The sequence below is a fragment of the Psammomys obesus genome, unplaced genomic scaffold (genome assembly GCF_907164565.1).
Source record: "Psammomys obesus unplaced genomic scaffold, mPsaObe1.curated_primary_1811, whole genome shotgun sequence".
Taxonomy (NCBI): domain Eukaryota; kingdom Metazoa; phylum Chordata; class Mammalia; order Rodentia; family Muridae; genus Psammomys; species Psammomys obesus.
This window is the reverse complement of record NW_026587216.1, coordinates 28,192,154-28,212,329: the sequence shown is the minus strand read 5'-3', so window position 1 is coordinate 28,212,329 and position 20,176 is coordinate 28,192,154. Positions and strand designations below refer to the sequence as shown.

Below are 20,176 nucleotides of genomic sequence, written 5' to 3'. Positions count from 1 at the left end.
TTCTTTCTTTCTTTCTTTCTTTCTTTCTTTCTTTCTTTCTTTCTTTCCTCCTTTCATCAAAGGCAGTTAAGTATCTCCATGTGCCCTATATGTATAACCATTCAGAAATACAAGTGACTTGGGACTTAACATTTCCTTTTTAAGTGGGAAAAAGCTTGTGGTATTGAGACTTTTAATCTGTCTGCTCCCACATCATAATTGCTGGAGAAATAATGTTTTGATTTTAGTATTGGGAAACACCTTTGGAAGTTTCCCGAGTTATAATTAAAGGCACAGAGTGCTTTTCTTGAGAGCCTGGCAGTAGCTTATTTTAGAAGATGGTGAAAAAGGGTGGGGGTGGGGGTGCTGTCTCCAGGTGAGCAGCTCCAAAAGTTACCTGCAGATCAGTTCTCCGAGGAGTGACTAATAAGCAAACCTGAAAAACTGTTCACTTATCTTGAGAAAAACATCTAGAGAGGCCAAAGGGGCAAACCCTCTGCCCTATGCATCCTTTTTCTTGTAGGAAACTAAAGGTGGGGTCACCTTATTTGCAAACATGGCCAAGCATATTCATGTGATGTGTTATAAATGTTTCTTTTGCTCTTGGCAACCAATGGATAAGGTAGATCGTGCTCTTCCCATTCAAAGGACTAGACAACCAGGATAAAAGGAAGTGACTTCTTGACATTTGTACATCAGGCAGGGAACCGTGGCATGAATCCAGGTGAGACAGCACCCCAGTTCCCCTGTTAAGCCACACTATTTTTTCAAGTTCTCATCTAGTGTGCATGTAGTGGGAGCTACAGGACAGTATGTCTGCCTATAATGGTCCCTTGAAGCTGTACTTCCCATAAATAAAAACCATGTATGTGTTCGTCTTAGATCATAAGTCCCAAAAGGAGGTGCTGGGTGTACAGTAAGACATTTTTCCAAAGCCCTTTGTCTGTTGTTTTTAAAATGAATAATAAAAATCTAAAATAATTTTTATCCAATGGAGAAAACTTTTTATGAGGCTCTCTAAAAATCTACTTGCTTCCATCATGGACTTTATAACTAGTTTGAGTTCTGAACCAACTCACCATTTCTATGAGGAATCAATAGATTCCTTGTACTGAGTTATCTTCAAGCAACACCGTAGAAAATCATGCCTAAACCTAAGTAAGCTGCTTGAGCAGAATCTTACGCCAAGTGACATAATTCACTAAAGGGAGGTATTTGGATGTGAGATGACAGTTCCATCATGGGAGATCTCAATCTTTGCCTAGGCACTCATTTGAAAGCTTATGATTCTTATATATAGTTGGAAGATCTCATAGTAAATATTAAATCTTCAAAAATGTATACTGAAAGGACATCCATTTTTGCTGCCCAGGCCTGTCTGGTTGTTACTGGATGAAGGTCAAGTGATCTGAGAAGAAAAAGCATGGAATTAACAAGCTCATGGAAACTTGTGTAGCTGTTGGCCGATTGCAAATTTTTTTGTTCAATTCTTTAATACATAGTCAATGAATAAATCCATGTAAAAAACTTCCATACTTCTCAGGCTTAATAAGTGACTGATAATTTATTTTTTATAATTTTGTTATTATATTTATGTACAGAAAACTCAGCAATGTACAGTTAACACAGTTCTTTAACCTTTGCCTTTTTCAACTTGGCAATGCAAGCGACAGATTTAGGACCCAATATATTGCCTCCCCAGTGGTGGCATCTGTCCTTGTTATTGGTCTGAATAGCTTCTACTAGTTTATTCAGAGCAAAAGCGAGTTAACCTGTGTGACAGCAACAGTGGTGCAAGTCTTCCTGTGGACCAGCCCCCCCGCCCCAGCCTGGCCTTTGCTCTTGACAACCAATGGATAAGGTAGATCGTGCTCTTCCTATTCAAAGGACTAGACAACCAGGATAAAAGGAAGTCTTCCTGTGGACCAGCCCCCCCAGGCTGGCCTTTCCCTGGATGATGCAGTAAGGGACCCCCATCCTTCAACACAGGGTTGGTAGGAAAACTACCAGCTCAATGGGATCTATGTGTTATGGGCAAACACCACCAGCTGAGCCTTCCTGTTCTCTCTCTACCAAGGTGGTGACTGTATTGACCCCTGCTTGAAAAGATAGGTAGTCTCCCATCAAGAAGTCCCCTTTGAACATAGCACCTTTCGTCTCAGCATAGGCCACTCTCTGTCTCAACTCAGGCTTTGTGTCTAGCCTATATTCATGGGCAAGCTTAAGCAGCTGGGTGGCCATTTGCCAGTCTGGGGCCTGGAGAACTGGTTTATGATGGGAGGGCCTGTGAGCCCCTTTATGGAGGATGGCTGTTTGTCCTGCAGCATGAGGTCGACTGGCTGTTTGAGGAAGCATGTGTGGTCTTTTTCGGACTGGATATCCTGCCCAATGATAAAATTTTTAGGCCTTTATTCTTGAACTTTGGGCTTTTAGACTTTAAGTCTGATGCCTTACTGGCTGAGCTATTCAGCCTCTAGGCCTTTGTTCTTAAACAAAGGATTCAATACCTTTTCAGCCTACTGTTTCTTCATGATGGAGGTGACAGGGCTACCTTCACTCCTTTTGGGTATCTTGCTTTGCTGGAGATCTATTATTATTTTTATTACTTTTATTACTCTTCATCATCTCAACCTTCCAAATAAATCTGAGTCTTTACTGGTAAAGAGAGAAGTAGGCTTCGGGTATTTCTGAAATAAAAACAAAACAAAACAAGAAAACAAACAAAACAACAAAATCAAAACAAACCTGAATTCCAGTGGCCTGGAAGGGTCTGATGGAAAACATTACAGAGACCACTGCTCTCCCAGCATGTATAGAGAGACTTGTTCACTGCATTTGAACATCTTTCTGCCAAGTCCAAATCTTATAGATCTGCTTGAATGTACAATGAGGCAAGAAAAAAGTTCTGCCCACTATACAGGAGCAGCCTTACCAAGCCACAAGGAAAACAATGCAGCCATTCCTGATGACCTGTTAGACTAGGATCAGAAGGAATGGGAGGAAGACCTCCCCTATCAGTGGACAAGGGGAGGGGCATGGGTGGAGAAAGGGGAGGGAGGGTGGGATTGGAAGGAGAGGGGGGAAGGGAGCTACAGGAGGGACATAAAGTGAATAAACTGTAATTAACAAAAATTAAAATTAAGAAATAATTGAGGCAAGCATAGGCTATGGAGCTGGTAGAAAGGCAACCGTGTTTTACATGGCAAGTAAATAGGGCAAGAGCACAGTTGAAGGGGCAGGTGAGATAGGACTATGGGATAGGCGGAATAGGCAAGCTTGGAACATAGGACAGACAGGATAGAAAAACGTGGGCTATGAGGAAGGTGAAATAGGCAACAATGGGCTACAGGCAGGAATAGGCAAGCAAGGTATGGGTCAGGTAGAATGGCTAGTATGGGCTATGAGGTAGGTGGGAAAGACAAGCATGGACCCATACGGAACAGGTAGGGAAGGAGAGCACATACTATTGGACACGAACAATCAAGTACAGTTCAGTCCAATGGGAAGACTAACACAAGTGGCTTCACCAACAATCAAGAATCACACAGAGATTCAGACACTGTAAGTCAACAATTTAATGTCCATTTTGACCATTAATGAATCATAAATGGGTACAGGGCTAGTAAGTAAATATTTAGAGGGTAATGATCTCAAGTACAGAATTTAAGGAACCTAATTTAAAAAAAACAGAACAATGAAGCATATGCAGATTTAGAATAAATTAATTCAGTCATCAGATCTTAATACCAGTGTTAAGGAAACAAAAATAAAATTCTACATATGATAAAATGATCACAACCATTGAAAAAATATACCTGATTAATACTATGTCCATTATTAACCACTAACAACAAGCTTTCCCAGTCCTGGAAGGTGCTATGCAAACATCCAAGGAAGAGAAGAAGCCAGTGGTCCAATCCAGCTGTGACTTCTATGGTCCACACCAATAACCAGCAGGGCACGAGATCCCCAAGAGTGTAGTCGTGCTGCTCACATCCTGTCTCTAACATCTAATAGCTGTCTATTCACCTGAAGTTCTATGTGACAGGAGGACAATCATGCCTAGTAACAAACACCTTTCCAAATACCTGGACTGGTGGTCATGGACGTGAGGGGAGAACCTTGTACTACTACTTTACTAAGGCAGTATAATAATTTCTAGCTGTATTCTGTATGTTTGTTCTTAAGTCCACAGAGAAGTGTCCCTCATCAAAGAAACCTTTCCTTGCAACAGAGGGAGACCATTACAGAAAACCACAAGCAATCAGAATGCAGAGAACAGCTAATCATGTGGTTCAGAGTCTCAATGAATAAATTTACACTGCAGATCCTTCACCTAAGGATTTATTGTGACTCCTTTAAATGATAGAAAGGCATCACCCATGATACCTAAACAATATGGCTGCCTGAAAAAAGACCTGGACAATGGCACTAATAGACCTGATAATATAGAAGAAAGAAATCTTATGGGGCCTCAGTCCTAGACTGCTAACTCTAGGCAGGAAGTTTCTGTTAAGAGGAGAAAGAGTTTTCTCCAGGAACAAAACATCCCAACTGTTTATCTGCTATGAAGTGGTCAGCCCTGAAATCATAAACACATGTAACTCTACGTGGACTTTAATTAATAACAATTACATTAAAAGAGGCAATGAGTTATGAATTTGAGAGGGAGCCAAGGAGAGGACATGGGGAAGTCTGGAGGGAGGAAATGGAAGGTGGGGAATAATGTAATTTTATTTTAATTAAGAGAAAGAGGGCATTAATATAAAAATAAATTCAGGGGAAATATTTCATACATCTATAATATTGCAAATATGACTTAATAAAAGGGGAGTGTTATAATAATAAAATAATATATATTGCAAATGTGTATAACCTATAAATGCTTATGAATTGCAGTAAACATTAAAATGTTGCATTCTTTGGAGCGGCGTCACTGAGCATTAATTCAGAAAAACAGACACTATTTTATGTATCTTGGTTATGATAGAGGCAGTTATAATGACTTTACAAGATGAGAGATGAAAAATGTTGAGCTACGAGGCCAGAGAACTGCTGTTGCAGGTCAAGAGAGGCTGCCGTCAGGATCAGAGTTATTGAGCCTGGAGATTCCAGGCTACAGCACATGAAGCAGGTGGCTATTAATTGAGTTTTGGGAGCTGCTGCAGTTCTTGCAGTTCTTTGCAGGCTTTCTATCCCAGCCTGCAGTGGAGTTTTCCAGAGTCTCTGGGAAGCTGCTTCGAGTCTCTCATGTGCCCTCATTTCTGTCCGCAACTGATGCTATTATAGAACAGTTTCTTCTTCTCTCTGCTTTCCAAGGCCTCTAAAAATTCCTCATTAGGATGCTCTAACCCAGATCAATGAGAGAGCGAGTTCTGACAAACAGTTCCCACCCCAGCAGTCTATACATAGCTCAGGCTCTTTGCAGAGTATTCTCATTCACATTATTGCCATTCACATTTGGTTGATGGCGTATTTCACGTTAAGGCGATGAAGTACCTAACCCATACCTCCATGGTTAGTAAGCAGAAGAGTGATTCAGAATAGCTGTTTCAAAGCCTGGGTGCTGAATCATTTTGTGGCTGTTTCCTGTGCCTTCTATTGCACGCTGTTCATATCAGCAATGTTATCATTATTAGTAATTATGAATTAAATCAATTATGGAAAAGTTTGCTATTATGTGTTCTGACCTGTGAGTGCAAACAGGGTCCCAGGAAAATTAGTACTTGCACCTACCAATCCCCAGATCCTTAGCTTAAACTATACACAAATATTTGGTTTCGGGGGAAGGATGACATTGCTTCCTCCATTTTGCTTTTTTATTTATAAACACAGAAAATAAAAATATCTCTCAGGGATCTGCATATCAGGACCCTTACATTAATTGTAACGATTGCAGATCATTTCCAGAAAGTATTTCTGCCCCCGAGTTGAGACTGGCTTAATGTTCTGAAATCGTTCTCCCTCATGCTGAATGAGCCTTGTGAACCATCCAGCAAACAGTTCCCACCTCCAACTTGACATTCTACCTGCGCAGCTCTATTTTCATCTCCTGAATCCATCAGCTCCTCAGTTATATTTCTGTTTCTACAACTTCTTGGTTGAAAGAGACTGATGTTCTATTGCCAGAAGCTTCTTTGCAAATCTAAGGATTTAAATGTTCCTGTATAAAAAAAAGATATTTCTGCAAGTTCAAAGTCTTCAAGATCATTCAACTGCAAAATGCTTGGATACATATCTTGAGAGGCCAGGTAACATTTTGTTCAGAATCACATGAAGATAGACCTTTGACAAAACATCATAATGTACCAAAACCATTAACTGATTTACTTGCTTATGGCAGAATTTCTTTTGTTCCCTTAACCTTATATATTTATTAGTGGATTAAAAATAGGATAAACATGCTAAAATCTAAAATCTACAGTACTAAAGAAGCTAAACAACAAGGAGGACCCTAGGGAAGAGTCACTAGAGAAAGATTGATGGTAAGTAAACATGCTGCAATCCTGAAGAAGAGTATTAACGTAGAAGAAATAGGCCAGCATCATAAGCAACAAGAAAGTAACAAAGAAAAAAGCAAAACCAAAAATGTAATGGGCATTTCTGTTACTCCTTCATTCCCAAGTAATTCCAATATCTAACTTCTCTGACCTACTCAGTTGAACAATTGCCACTTACAGAATAGAAGTTAAAATGATAACTGACTAGGATAAAACAGGGATAGATGAGATGTGACTGGTAGGAATGTGAGAGGGCAATGCCAGTTCACAAATCCAATTACAGGGCAGGAAACAGCATCTTCATCCTGGTGGGGAGGCAGTTGTTTATGTCTGGGTATCCTAAGTGACCACAAATTGGAGACTGTCCTTTGCTCTTCCTGACCGAATAAAAACAACACATAGACATTATCCTTGGGCAAATTTTGGCTCAATTTAAGGTATTATTAGGGCAGCTGAAAGTAAAGAGTCTGTTTGATGGATAGAGAAAGACATAGTCATTGAGCAAGGAGGGAAGAGGTGAGGGAGAGAGAAAGGGAAAGAGGATTTTTTACAAAAAAAATTAATTCTATATTGTTTGGAGATTATGTAAGGCTTATGTGACTTTATGACTTCTAAATAGTTTCTTTAAATCCAGCATGTTCTTTGGAGATTTAAAAGGAAAATTATATTAACATATTATAAAAGGTATAGTATTTCTTTTAGCTAAAGCTTAGTTTCTAATAGGATTCCTTGAAAGAGTAATCTGGGATTTAAAATTTATAAATCATATTTAACAGAAAGAGTTGAGATCACGTTTGGGTAATTTTTGCTGCGATGTGGTTGTGAAACAAAAATGGGTGGTCTGCCTGTGCCTCAGTGTTTTCGCAGTGAGGAGTTACTAAGGTGTAGCTGCCTAGAAGGATTCTGGGAGAGTTTTAACGAGTTGCTATGTGTGTGGACAGTGGTCATGCCAAGCAGCGATGGATACTGTGGTAGCATTTCTTTTCATTGGACGTAAATGTGGGTCTCGTTCTGTCTTTAGGAATTAATGACCAAGTTAATAACCGAGACGCCAGACCATCCGATCCCGTTTCTCATTGATCATCTTCAGTCTAAACAAGGAAATCGAGGACAACTGCAAAGGACTTTGTCTGGGTCAGCAGCTCTCTGGGCAGAAAGCGAAACATCAGGTACTTGAAAAACAAGACCCTGTAAATACATATGTTAATTTGGGATATATCTAATACAGCGATTCTCAACTTGTGGGTCGCGACCCCTTTAGGGTTGTTTGAGATTATAGGAAAACGCAGATATACACATTATGATTCAAATTTAGTAAAATTACAGTTATGAAGTATCAACAAAAAAAATTTTATTGTTGGTGCTCACCACAACATGAGGAACTGTACTAAAAGGTTGAAGAACTAAGAAGGCTGAGAACCACTGATCTAAGAGAAAATTTTCACATGTATTTTTAATTACAATACGATAAATGTAAAATTTTCAGGCATTCTACAATGATTTTAGTTTCATGTTAAATTTTCATGTAAAACGTGTTTGAATTTGAATACATTAAAATGTACTGTGCATTTATAAATGAACATAGAGTGTTTCATTTAATAGAATTGACTCAACTTGGCATGAAACTATTTCATTCTGTATGGATTCAAACTTTGACACTTGTGTCTCATTTTGTAAACAGCTTGATTTAAAAGTATATAGCTTATCTGCACAGAAAAGATATGAGTAATGAGTAATGAGATAGTGTCTGCAAAGTTACTTTTGCTTTTCTCAGAACAGATTATCCTGTATTTCTCCCAATCCTGATATTGTCCTTTGTAGTAAATTTAACTTTAGAAATAGTTGAGCCCCTCAGAGGACAGCTCTGACAGGCTCCTGTTTGCAAGCTTAACAGAGCGTTGTTCATAGTGTCAGGGGTTGGCACTCTCCCATAGGGTGGGTCTTTGGTTGGGCATTCCTTCAGTCTCTGCTCTATCTGCTCTCTTTATTTCTGCACACCTCAGAGACAGGGTGAATTTTGTGATTGAAGTTTTTGTGGATGGATTGCTGTTCCCCTCCCTCTGCTAGCAGACTAGTCTAGTTAGAGGGTGTCCTCTTAAGCAGTCTCTATGCTCTCTGCTGGAATTCCCCTTATATCCTCCCAGGAGCCTATCCTCACTTAGGTCTCCAGCATATCACAAAGATGTTCCCACCCTCAGTCTCTTTTTTTCTCTACAGGCCTTCTGTCCTCTTGCCCTTGCTCTCTTCAGGTCTGATCTCAGCAGTGCCTCAAAACAGATGTTAAGACTTACCAGGCCACAGTAGAGGACAATGCAGCCACTTTTGATGAGAACTGATAGACTAAGATCAGAAAGGAGAGGAGAACCTCCCCTATCAGTGGACTTGGGGAGTGGCATGCATGCAGAAAGGGGAGGGAGGGTGGGATCAGCAGGGGAGGAGGGAGGGGCTTATGGGGGGATACAAAATGAATAAAGTGTAATTAATAAAAAAATAAAAAAATACTTTTTAAAAAGTAAAAAAAAAAAAAAAAACCTCACAGCAAACATTGGTTGTTGCTTAGGGAGTCTTAGGGAATAGTGGGAGGAAAGAGAAAAGGACCCAGAAGTGACAAGAGCTCCACAAGAAAAACAACAGAGAAAACTAACTAGGGCCCAGAGGATTTTGCTGAGACAGAAGCATCAATGAAGGACCATGCGTGAACTGGACCTAGGCCCCCTACAAAGATGTAGCACATGGGCAGCCTAGGCTTCAAGTGGGTCCTCTAGTAAGGGAACTGGGGACTACATTGGACAGGGACTCGTTAGCTTTTAGATCACTTCACCCTGTGGGGACTGCCTTGACAGGCTCAGGGGAAGATGACACATTCGGTCCTGATGCAACATGATTAGCTGGGGTGGCTGGGAAATGTAGTTCCTCTTTTCTGAGAAAAAGGGGAGTGGGAGGAGGAAGGGAGAGAGGGAAAGAAAGAAGGGGCCACAAGGATGCAAAGTGAATAAAATAAATAAATGAGAAAAAAAAAGAAATAGCTTAGCTCTGGGCAACTCTGAACATTGGGGGGTGGGGCAGCCTTCCAATCTCCATTCCTCCTTTTCACATTAAACAGAGGGGAAAAAATACAACAGGGTAGATGTCACTTCAGTCTTCCTGAACATTGTTCTTCAGGTTTGCTTTCAAATCCCAAACTCTGAATACTGTGGACTGGCTGGTCTGGGTTTTTGCTAACTTGTCACAACATAGAGTCATTTTAGAAGAGGAAACCTCATTTGAGAAGACACCTCCACAAGACTGACTTGTGGGCAAGCCTGTGGTACATTTTCTTGATTGGTAATTCACGTGGGATGGCCAGATCACTGTGGGCAGTGCTACCCCAGAGTTAATGGTTCTGGGTTCTACAAGAAAACAGGCTGAGCAACATGAGGAGCAAGCCTTTAAGCAACATTCCTCCATAGTTTCTGCTATAGTTTGTGCTTCTTTCCTTCAACTCCTACTCTTAGTAATAGATGTGCGACTGAAAGTTTAAGATGAAATGGAGTCTTTCCTCACCAATTTCTTGTCGGTCATGCTTTTTTAGCATCACAATAGACATCCTAAATAAGACATGTCTGTTGCATGGGTCACCAACTCTTTGCCTAATTCCCATGGAGATTGGACTGACTAGTCTCTAAATGATTTCCATGGGATGCCACCATGCTACCTTCTCTTCTTCTCATCCTCTGTGAAATCTCAGGAAAAGATTTTGGTCTTCTTTTGCTGCATAGTCATATTAATACGTTCTTGATATTCGTATAAGTCTACATTAAAGAAGGCAGGAAATGAATATCCTCTGAATAAATTGAACATTTCTGGTGATGATATCTACATAAAATTTAACTTTAACAGACAAGAAACTAGAAAATGAGTTTTGACATACAAAACAAAACAAAAAACCTCTTGTATTTGTTTTTTCCACTTGACATCACTTCCTTGGGTTTACAACTCAGGTGGGTTTATTGGCACATGTTTTGGTGCTAAGATGGAACCTACCTTGTGGTAGAAGATCAAATTGACATCTGTGATGTTCTACAAGCTCACAAGACTGTATCTTATAAATAATTTAATTTATGGAGGCAGTACTATATTAAACTCTGAATTATTTATCAACACGTATTTCACATTCAACGTCCATGTGCCAGAAGCCTATGTATGGCTTAGCCAGCTTTGTTCAGCTTCACAAAGCAAATCAAACTCTTGGCTGGGTTGCAATTTCATCTGGATACTGAGCTAGAGAAGAACACATTTCCAAGCTCATTTGGCTTGTTGGCAAATAAACTCTCCATAGCATGCAACTGACTTTCCTATTTTCATTCTGGTTTTTTTTTTTTTTTTTTTAGCCTGGGTTTCTTCTTAGCTACTCTGCAAGTAGAGGTCACTACTACATGATTCTTACCTTATGGCAGATTATTTTCTCCAAGTCAAGAAGTCTGCTCAAATGAGGTTTATATTTTACATTTATGTAATTGTGACATTATTACCTGAACCCTTTGCTATATGATATGTGACAGAAGCAAATCAGTGCTTCTGTCTTCATTAAATTCAGGAGAATACTGTGGGTCATAATTAACCATTACTATGTTACCATCCCAGATTTCTTAGATTTCTCATTGCCACAAGGGCTGGTTGACTTTTCTTGGAGAAAGTGGAAGAAAGAAGTAGACTATTATAGCTAATGGCTTAATAACTTAAGTAATGGTATAAATGCCCACTTAATAAGTCAAGATGAAACATGAAACTAAATTTCCAATGAGAAGCCGAGGCTGAACTCCTATTGGTGAGTTTGAATTTTGTGGAGCATCTTAGGGAGCAATACTCGCAAGCATTTGGACGTGAATCTGAATCTCGGCTCGGTCAAGGCAGGAGGCCAAGAAAAGGGATTTACACCCTGCCAAAGGAACAATCGTCCAATCCACAGGAATGAAAGAACAGAGAAAGATGTCCTAAATTATGTCAAGTAAAGGATTGCTGGAGGATGATTAGTGTGATGTTATTCTATGTTCTTTAAATTTTCCTGTTTATTAAGACATATATTTGCTTGTTGAAGAGAAGAGTTGGAGATTAGGTGACAGAAATAAGTGACCTTGATACTAATAAGTTACCAGGAGAGAAGGGGGGATAGGTTATAGAAAAAAAAGTTTGTTTAAACAACTCTGGGTCAAAACTTAGTTGAAGACTTGAATTAGTCATTATTAAAACTTGTAGAAACCACCAGAGAGGTGTTCTTCAGCAGAGCCTGGAAACCTGAGAGACTCATTGAGGCAGGTGGTTGTACAACTAAAACCAGGGTAGAAGGTGGGACACAAATTTTGTGGAAAGGTTGAGGATATTGATGAACAAAATGCACCCAAAACTAAGCAGAAAGCCTGGCATGGAAGATAGTGATTGTCTGTGGGAACTTGCTTATCCATAGAATCCCAGTCAGAGATTAAAAAAAAAAAAAAAAGCCTATGAGAGATTGATGCAGTAAAACCAAGAGATAGAGTTCTACAGTGCTGAAAGACAGTGATTAATTGATGTCAAGTCATTTAAGGTAGAGTGGTTCTAGAGAATGAGAAGACCCAGTTGGGTAGCCTTAGTTTGGAGTATCTGAAGTATTAGAGAAGTGAAGCACCTCAAAATCGAAGCAAGAAAGTCTGGAGTCTGCGGCTTATGTAGATTTAAAGAGATCACTGATGTTTCACCCGTGCTGTCAGAAGGACAAGAGAGATTGTAGCGAGGTCTAGATTACTGCGGTGGGGAAACGCAGAGGTCGATGAGGAGGAGCGGTGAGCAGTGTCATTAGCAGTATTTCCAGTTCCCTTCACTTGTGGAGGCCTCACACTGCAGAGGCATCCTGAGACTAGGAGGTCTCCAGCCCTTACAGCATGTGAGTGTCGGGATGGGGGTGAAACTCTCTGTTCCAGGAAGCTGCAAAAAAGGAAGCATCTTATGTGAAAAAGGAAACGACAATCTGATGTACATGTTAAGATACGACATGGGGATTTGAAAATGGAAGAGTGCTCATTTATGTGGAAAATAAGGACCACAGAAGAAGGAAAATATTTTAGAGGAAAAATGTAGAAGGAGAAAAAAAAAACGTTCAGTTTTTGATGTTAATAGAAGCAAAGAATGATTATTTGGATGGTGGTTAAACCATGGCTGCAATTTTTCATTATTTTGGTGCATATTCTAATCAGTTATGCAATGTCTTAACATCTGAAGGACAAAGTATTTTCCCAGAAATATTCTGAGTCATCCTATTGTTGCATTTAAGCACAAGCAGGGATCAGGACACAGCATGCCCTCACATGTCCATCCCTTCTTCATATGAATGGGAAAAATTTCTTAGGGGGAAGAGGAACCTTATTTTTGTTTCACTTTTGCAATGTGGAATACTGGCACGAACACACACACACACACACACACACACACACAACACACACACACTTTTGGCATTCAAAAGTGTAGTTCAGATATTTCCTATGATTCCTCAGGAAAATCATTTTTGTGAAAATTGAGTTTTCTTCAAGGGACATCATTTTCCCCGTTTCATTTGACATTGCCTTTCTCTCTTTGTGGACGCTCTGCTCTGGATCTTTATTGAGTGAAATGTGCTGTCTGTGATCCTAATTCAATTTTCAACACTGTCAGAGTTCCTCTTCCAGCATGACTACATATTTGATGTGATATTGCATTTTAGTTTTCTTTCAATATATATATATATATAGCCTTGGCTGTCTTGGACTCAATTTGTAAACCAGGCTGGCCTCAGATTCACAGAGATTCATACAATTATGTTTTAATCACAGCTTTCTCAGCACCTCTTCTTTGATTTTGTTTTGTCATTATTTTACTTTCATTGAGAAGTCAAAAAGTCAGGTTCTGACATTTAATAGCTATAAGGTTAATTTTTTTTCTTTGGTGTTTTAAATGTTTTCTTTTTTCATTACTATGTTTCTATATTTTCTGTTGATACAGACTTAAATATGGAGTGTTGCATCTAGTTTTAGGCATGTCAGTAGATAGTGTAGGCAGAGATTTCTTGCGCTTTAACCATACAATTTGAAACTCTGAAATATTTTTTTAAAATATTTCTTATTATTATTAATTACACTTTATTCATTTTGTACCCCCCATAAGCCCCTCCTTTCTTCCCTCCCGATCCCACCCTTCCTCCCTTTTCTGCATGCATGCCCCTCCCCAAGTCCACTGATAGGGAGGTCTTCCTCTCCATCTTTCTGATCTTAGACTATCAGTTCTCATCAGAAGTGGCTTCATTGTCATCTTCTGTGGCCTGGTAAGGCTGCTCCCCCCTCAGGGGGAGGTGATCAAAGAGCAGGCCAATCAAATTATGTCAGAGGCAGTCCCTCTTCCCATTACTATGTAACCCACTTGGACACTGAACTGCCATGGGCTACATCTGTGCAGGGGTTCTAGGTTATCTCCATGAGTAGTCCTTGGTTGGAGTATGAGTCTCTGGGAAGTTCCCTGTGTTCAAATTTTCTTGTTCTGTTGCTCTCCTTGTGGAGTTTCTGTCCTCTCCAGCTCTTGCTATTTCCCACTTCTTACATAAAATTCCATTCACAGTTGGCCATCAGGTTCAGCATCTGCTTTGATAGTCTGCAGGGCAGAGGCTTTCAGAGGCTCTCTGTGGCAGGTTCCTAGGTTGTTTCCTATTATCTTCTTCTGGCTTTCAGAGGCCCTCTGTAGCAGGTTCCTAGGTTGTTTCCTGTCTTCTTCTTCTTCTGGTGTCCATCCTCTTTGCCTTTCAGGATGGGGATTGAGCATTTTAGTTAGGGTCCTCTCTTTTGCTTAGTTTGTTTAGATGTACCAATTTTAGTGGGTTTATCTTATGTTGTATGTTTATATGAGTGAGTATATACCGTGTGTGTCTTTTTGCTTCTGGGACAACTCACTCAGGATGATCCTTTCCAGGTCCCACCATTTACCTGCAAATTTCATGATTTCCTTATTTTTCATTGCTGAGTAATACTCCATTGTATAGATGTACCATAATTTCTGCATTCTTCAGTTGAGGGGCATCTGGGCTGTTTCCAGCTTCTGGCTATTACAAATAAAGCTGCTACAAACATGGTTGAGCAAATGTCCTTTTTGTGTACTTGAGCCTCTTTTGGATATATAGCTAGGAGTGGTATGGCTGGATCTTGAGGAAGTGCTATTCCTAGTTGTCTGAGAAAGCGCCAGATTGATTTCCAGAGTGGTTGTACAAGTTTACATTCCCACCAGCAGTGGAGAAGGGTTCCTTTTTCTCCACATCCTCTCCAGCATGTGTTGTCACTTGAGTTTTTGATCTTGGCTATTCTGATGGGTGTAGGGTGAAATCTCAGGGTTGTTTTGATTTGCATTTTCCTAATGGCTAATGAGGTTGAGCATTTCTTTAAATGCTTTTCTGCCATTCGATATTCCTCTACAGAAAGTTCTCTCTTTAGCTCTGTTTCCCATTTTTTAAGTGGATTACTTGGTTTGCTGGTTTTCAGCTTTTTTAGTTCTTTATATATACTGGATATGAGTCTTCTGTCAGATAAAGGGTTGGTGAAGATTCTTTCCCAATCTGTAGGCAGTCGCTTTGTTTTGATGGTGTTCTTTGCTTTACAGAAGCTTTTCAGTTTCATGAGGTCCCATTTATTGCTTGTTGCTCTTAGAGCCTGAGCTGTTGGTGTTCTGTTCAGGAAGTTTTCTCCTGTACCAATGAGTTCTAGGGTATTCCCCACTTTTTTTTTCTAGCCGATTTAATGTGTCTGGTTTTATGTTGAGGTCTTTGATCCACTTGGACTTCAATTTTGTGCAGGGTGATAAATATGGATCTATTTTCATTTTTCTGCATGTAGACATCCAGTTGGACCAGCACCATTTGTTGAAGATGCTATCTTTTTTTTCATTGTATGGTTTTGGCATCTTTGTCAAAAAGCAGGTGTCCATAGGTGTGTGGGTTTATTCTGGGTTTAATCTTCTGTTCGGTTCCATTGATCCATCATTCTGTTTCTATGCCAGTACAGTGCAGTTTTTATAACTGTTGCTCTATAGTACAGCTTGAGATCAGGGAAACTCCGAAATATTAAAGGAAAATATTGATAGGACAAATCATGACTGCTACTGAAATTCCTAGTATTAGTCAAGTCTTAAGAGGATCTGCTATACTGATGGGTGACTTTCTGCCTCTCACATTTTTTTTTTCAAGCAAGTAGATAAGAAAGATATCGTGGCCAAGATATTTCACTAGTACTCTTTATGGACAAAAGTATAAAATAATTCAAAAAACTCCAATGCTTTATGGAACTTATATCTTCTCTGTAACCATTTAAAAATATAAGATGCTCCATTTCATGACCAGAAATTTTTCATCCTTATTACTATTATTTGTTTATATTCTTTAACAGAACCCAAAGGAACAAGAAGAGATTTTAGAAGCTATGATAAACCTTGGCAGGTGAATGCAAAGAAGCCCAAAAAATCAAAAAGTGACCTTGCTGTGTCTAATATTTCTCCACCATCACCAGACTCCAAATCATGTAAGTTTGTTACCTAAATGTTACTAAATTTGCAAGTCTCTGTATTTTGGAAGCAAAGAAAAGTTATCAATTGTATTTAAACTTTTCGTTTGTTTTTTGGTTATTTCCTAATCCTGATGAATCCACATTCACTACAGCATTTACATTGAACTTCATGTGCACAAATCTCCTCATTTATGCCCTCTCAAATGTGCAAACAGCTGAGATCTTTTCTGGCATTCTGTTATCTATTCACTTGGCTACACTCTGATTGTTCCCTTCTTATCTACACATCTGGCTACACTGTGAATGTACTCTACAAGATCCTAAGTCCTGCCTCACTTACCTCACTTAGGACCAATCAGCTTAAAGGTTAACTGGTAATACTTTGTCTACTTAGCCAAAAACGTAATATTGTTTTGTTTGGTTAACAAGAATGTGTTACTGCCCTCCCTATGTCTTTTGCATTTGGTTCAGTCTACAAAACCGCTGCTGTGAGAACTTGTAGATATCACAGTTGAGCTCCTGAATGAGTCTTTACTGTGACCCTGATTGATCATCTTGGAAAAGATGTTCCAAGAAACCATTGATATCTAACTGAGACTGGAGTCTGAGTGGTTTGTGTGGCTATTCTTATACTAGAACAGCATAAAGTAGAAAACATAACAAAAAAAATTAGATGCAAAATGAATCATCCCAAGCTTCCCTCTCCATCATGATTGAGCTCTCGTTCCTTGCCTGTTATCTCAAGTTAAGCCTACAAACTTAAAGAATCACTTATCTCTAAGGGAACATGCCTAATGTCATGCTTCTGAGGCCCTGTGCTCTTAATAGGACACTGCCCAGGGACAGCATGGCTGTTCATGTGATGAGCTTCCTGTAAGGTTCTTTTCTGCCTTCTTCATTTATTTACAATCTCTAACTATAGCAAAATGTTATCAAGAAGCTTTTAATATTGATAATATAACAAACCATCTTCCCTAAACTATCTAAAGACACAGTATGTTACAATAAAGATACAATGAATTAAAGTCACTGATGGAAACCCATTCCCAAAATTACTACATTTGTAAAGCAGTTGTTAAAGATGTGTGTTTTGGTCTCTGAAGCATCATTAATAATAATACAAAGTAGACAAAAAGTAAGTTTATGAAAATGGGAAATACAATTATTTATCTTCCTAAAACTAATGCAGAAAAGTGATAGATACAACAAATAAAAGTAAGGAATAAGGGACCAGTAAGATAAATAAATGGGTGAAGGCACTTGCCACAAGGGCCCAATGACCTGAGTTTGAATGACAGAACTCATGTATTGCAAAGGGAAAAACAATTCCTGCTCTGTGTCTTCCATTCTTCACACTAATGCCATGGCATGAATGTGCATCCTTATACAATAAATAAATGAATAGTACAAACCAAGAAAGACTATATTATAAAAAGAAAAACCACAACATCAAGATAGGAGCTTAGGTCCAAATGTCAATAATTACACTAAATAAATGGACTGAGCATCCCAGTTCAAAAGCAAATACTATCATGCTAGATAGAGTATAGAATAAAAGAAAAGAAAACAAAACAAAACAAAAAAAAAACAGGCAGACATTTTTATTCATTTTTTTAATATTTATTCACTTTAAATCCAGATCTTACATAGCCTCCTTCCTCATATCAACCTGGTTCCACCCTCTGTCTCTCCCTCTTTCCACATCCCCTTCCCCTAGTCCTCAGAAAGGAGAGCCTTCTCCCCTACCAGCTGACCCCAGCCTATCAATTCTCATCAGGACTGGCTGCATTGCCTTCCTCTGTGGCCTGGCAAGGCTGCCCCAACAAGGGGAAGTGATCAAGAAGGACACAACAGTATCCATGTCAGAGACAGCCCCTGCTCCCCTTACTAGGAAACCCACATGGAGACTGAGCTGCTTATCAGCTACATCTGAGCAGGGGGTCTAGATCCTCTTCATGCATGGTTCTTAGTTGGTGCATCAGATTCCACAGGGCAGCCTAGGCCCAGATTTGTTGGCTCTGTTGGTCTTCTTGTGGAGCTCTTGTTCTCTCTGGGCCCCTCTATCTCCCCTACTCTTCTATAAGACTCTTTGTGCTCTGCTCAAAGTTTGGCTGTGAGTCTCAGCATCTGCTTTAGTCCCCTGGTGGGTGGAGTCTTTCAGAGGGCATCCATGATAGGCTCCCTTCCTGTTCCCTCTCTCAACCACTTTCAGTGTCAAATAGAATTATTTGCCCTTCTGAATGAAAATTAAGTATCCTCCTTAGCATGCTCCTTGTTACTTAGCTTCTTTAGATCTGTGGATTGTATTATATGGCTAAAATCTGCTAATAAGTGAATGTATACCATGCTTGTCTTTCTGGGTCTAGGTTGCCTCACTCGGGATGGTCTTTTCCAGATCCATCTCTTTGCCTGCAAATTTCATGATGTCCTTGTTTTTAATAGCTGAATGATATTCCATTGTGTAGATGTACCACAGTTTCTTTATCCATTCTTCAGTTTAGGGACATCTTGGTTGTTTCCAGTTTCTGGCTATTATGAATAAAGCCAATATGAATATAGTTGAGCAAATTTCTTTGTATGTTAGAGTATCTTTTGGGTATGTACCCAGGAGTGAAATAGCTTGATCTTATGGTAGAGCTGTTCCAAATTTTCTGAGAAAGTGCCAGATGGATTTCCAGAGTGGTTGTATCAGTTTACATTCCCACCAGCAATGGAGGAGTGTTCCCCTTCCTCCACAACCTTGCCAGCATGTACTGTCATTTTAGTTTTTGATCTTAGACATTCTGATCTGTGTAAGATGGAATCTCAGACTTGTTTTAATTTGCATTTCTCAGATGAGTAAGGATGTTGAACATTTCTTTAAGTGCTTCTTGGCCATTCAATATTCCTCTGTTGAGAATTCTCTGTTTGGCTCTGTACACCATTTTTTAAATTGGATTAGTTTAATGGTGTTTAATTTCTTGAGCTCTTTAGATATTTTGAGTATTAGCACTCTTTCAGATGTAGGGTTGGTTAAGATATGTTCCCAGTCTGTAGGCTGTCGTTTTGTTCTATTGAAAATGTCCTTTGTTTTACAGATGCTTTTCAGTTTCATGAGTTTCCGTTTATTAATGTTGATCTTAGAACCTTAGCTGTTGGTGTTATGTTCAGGAAGTTTTCTTCTGAGCCAATGAGTTCAGGGCTCTTCCTCACTCTTTTTTTTCATTGTGGACTTAGTGTGTCTGGTTTTATGTTGGAGTCTTTGATCCACTTAGACTTTAGTTTAGTGCAGAGTGATAAATTTTGATCTATTTGCATTTTCTATAGGTAGACATCCAATTAGACCAACACCATTTGTTGAAGATGCTGTCTTTTTTCCATTGTGTGGTTTTAGCTTCTTTTTCAAAAATCAAGTATCTGTAGGTGTGTGGGTTTATTTCTGGTTCTTTGCTTTGATTCTATTGATTCACCGGTCTGTTTCTATGCCAGTACCATGCAGTATTTATTACTGTTGCACTATAGTACAGCTTGAGATCAGAGATAGAGATACCTCCAGAAGGTCTTTATTGTACAGGATTGTGTTAACTGTTTTAGTTTTTTTTTTTCCATATGAAGTTGAGAATTGTTCTTTCACAGTCTGTTTGATGGGAATTACATTGAATCTGTAGATTGCTTTTGGTAAGATGGTCATTTTTATTATGTGAATCCTACTGATCCATGAGCATGGGAGATCTTTCCATCTTTTAATACCCTTCTTCAATGTCTTTATTAGGAGGCTTGAAATTCTTGTCATATAGGTCTTTCACTTGCTTGGTTAGAGTTACACCAAGATCTTATATGTTTGTTGTTGTTGTTGTTGTTTGTGGCTATTGTGAAGGGGTGTTTCCCTAATTTATTTCTCAGCCCATTTGTCCTTTGTATACAGGAGGCTACTTTTGTTTGTTTGTTTGTTTGTTTGTTTGTTTTTAGTTAACTTTTATATCAATTCCCTTTGCCAATGGTGGTTTCCATGGTAGAATTTTTCAGGTCACATATGTATATTGTCATATCATCCATGAATAGTGAGGAATACTTTGACTTCTTTCTTTCCAATTTGTATCCCCTTCATCTCCTTACTTGTCTGATTGCTCTAGCTAAGACTTCAAGTACTATATTGAAGAGATATGGAGAGATTGGGCAGCCTTGTCTGAA

The 20,176-nt window shown here is 39.2% G+C and overlaps 1 protein-coding gene across 4 annotated transcripts in view; it reads left to right on the top strand.

The window, feature by feature from the left end:
• CUNH8orf34 (chromosome unknown C8orf34 homolog) overlaps window positions 1–20,176 on the top strand; it is a 375,048-nt gene that overhangs the window by 69,673 nt on the left and 285,199 nt on the right. For all 4 annotated transcript variants that reach the window (XM_055603373.1, XM_055603372.1, XM_055603371.1 and 1 more), the window contains exons 2-3: window positions 7,501–7,648; window positions 15,890–16,021. In XM_055603373.1, coding sequence (XP_055459348.1) covers window positions 7,501–7,648; window positions 15,890–16,021 — 280 coding nt within the window. The remainder of the gene's footprint in view (window positions 1–7,500; window positions 7,649–15,889; window positions 16,022–20,176) is intronic.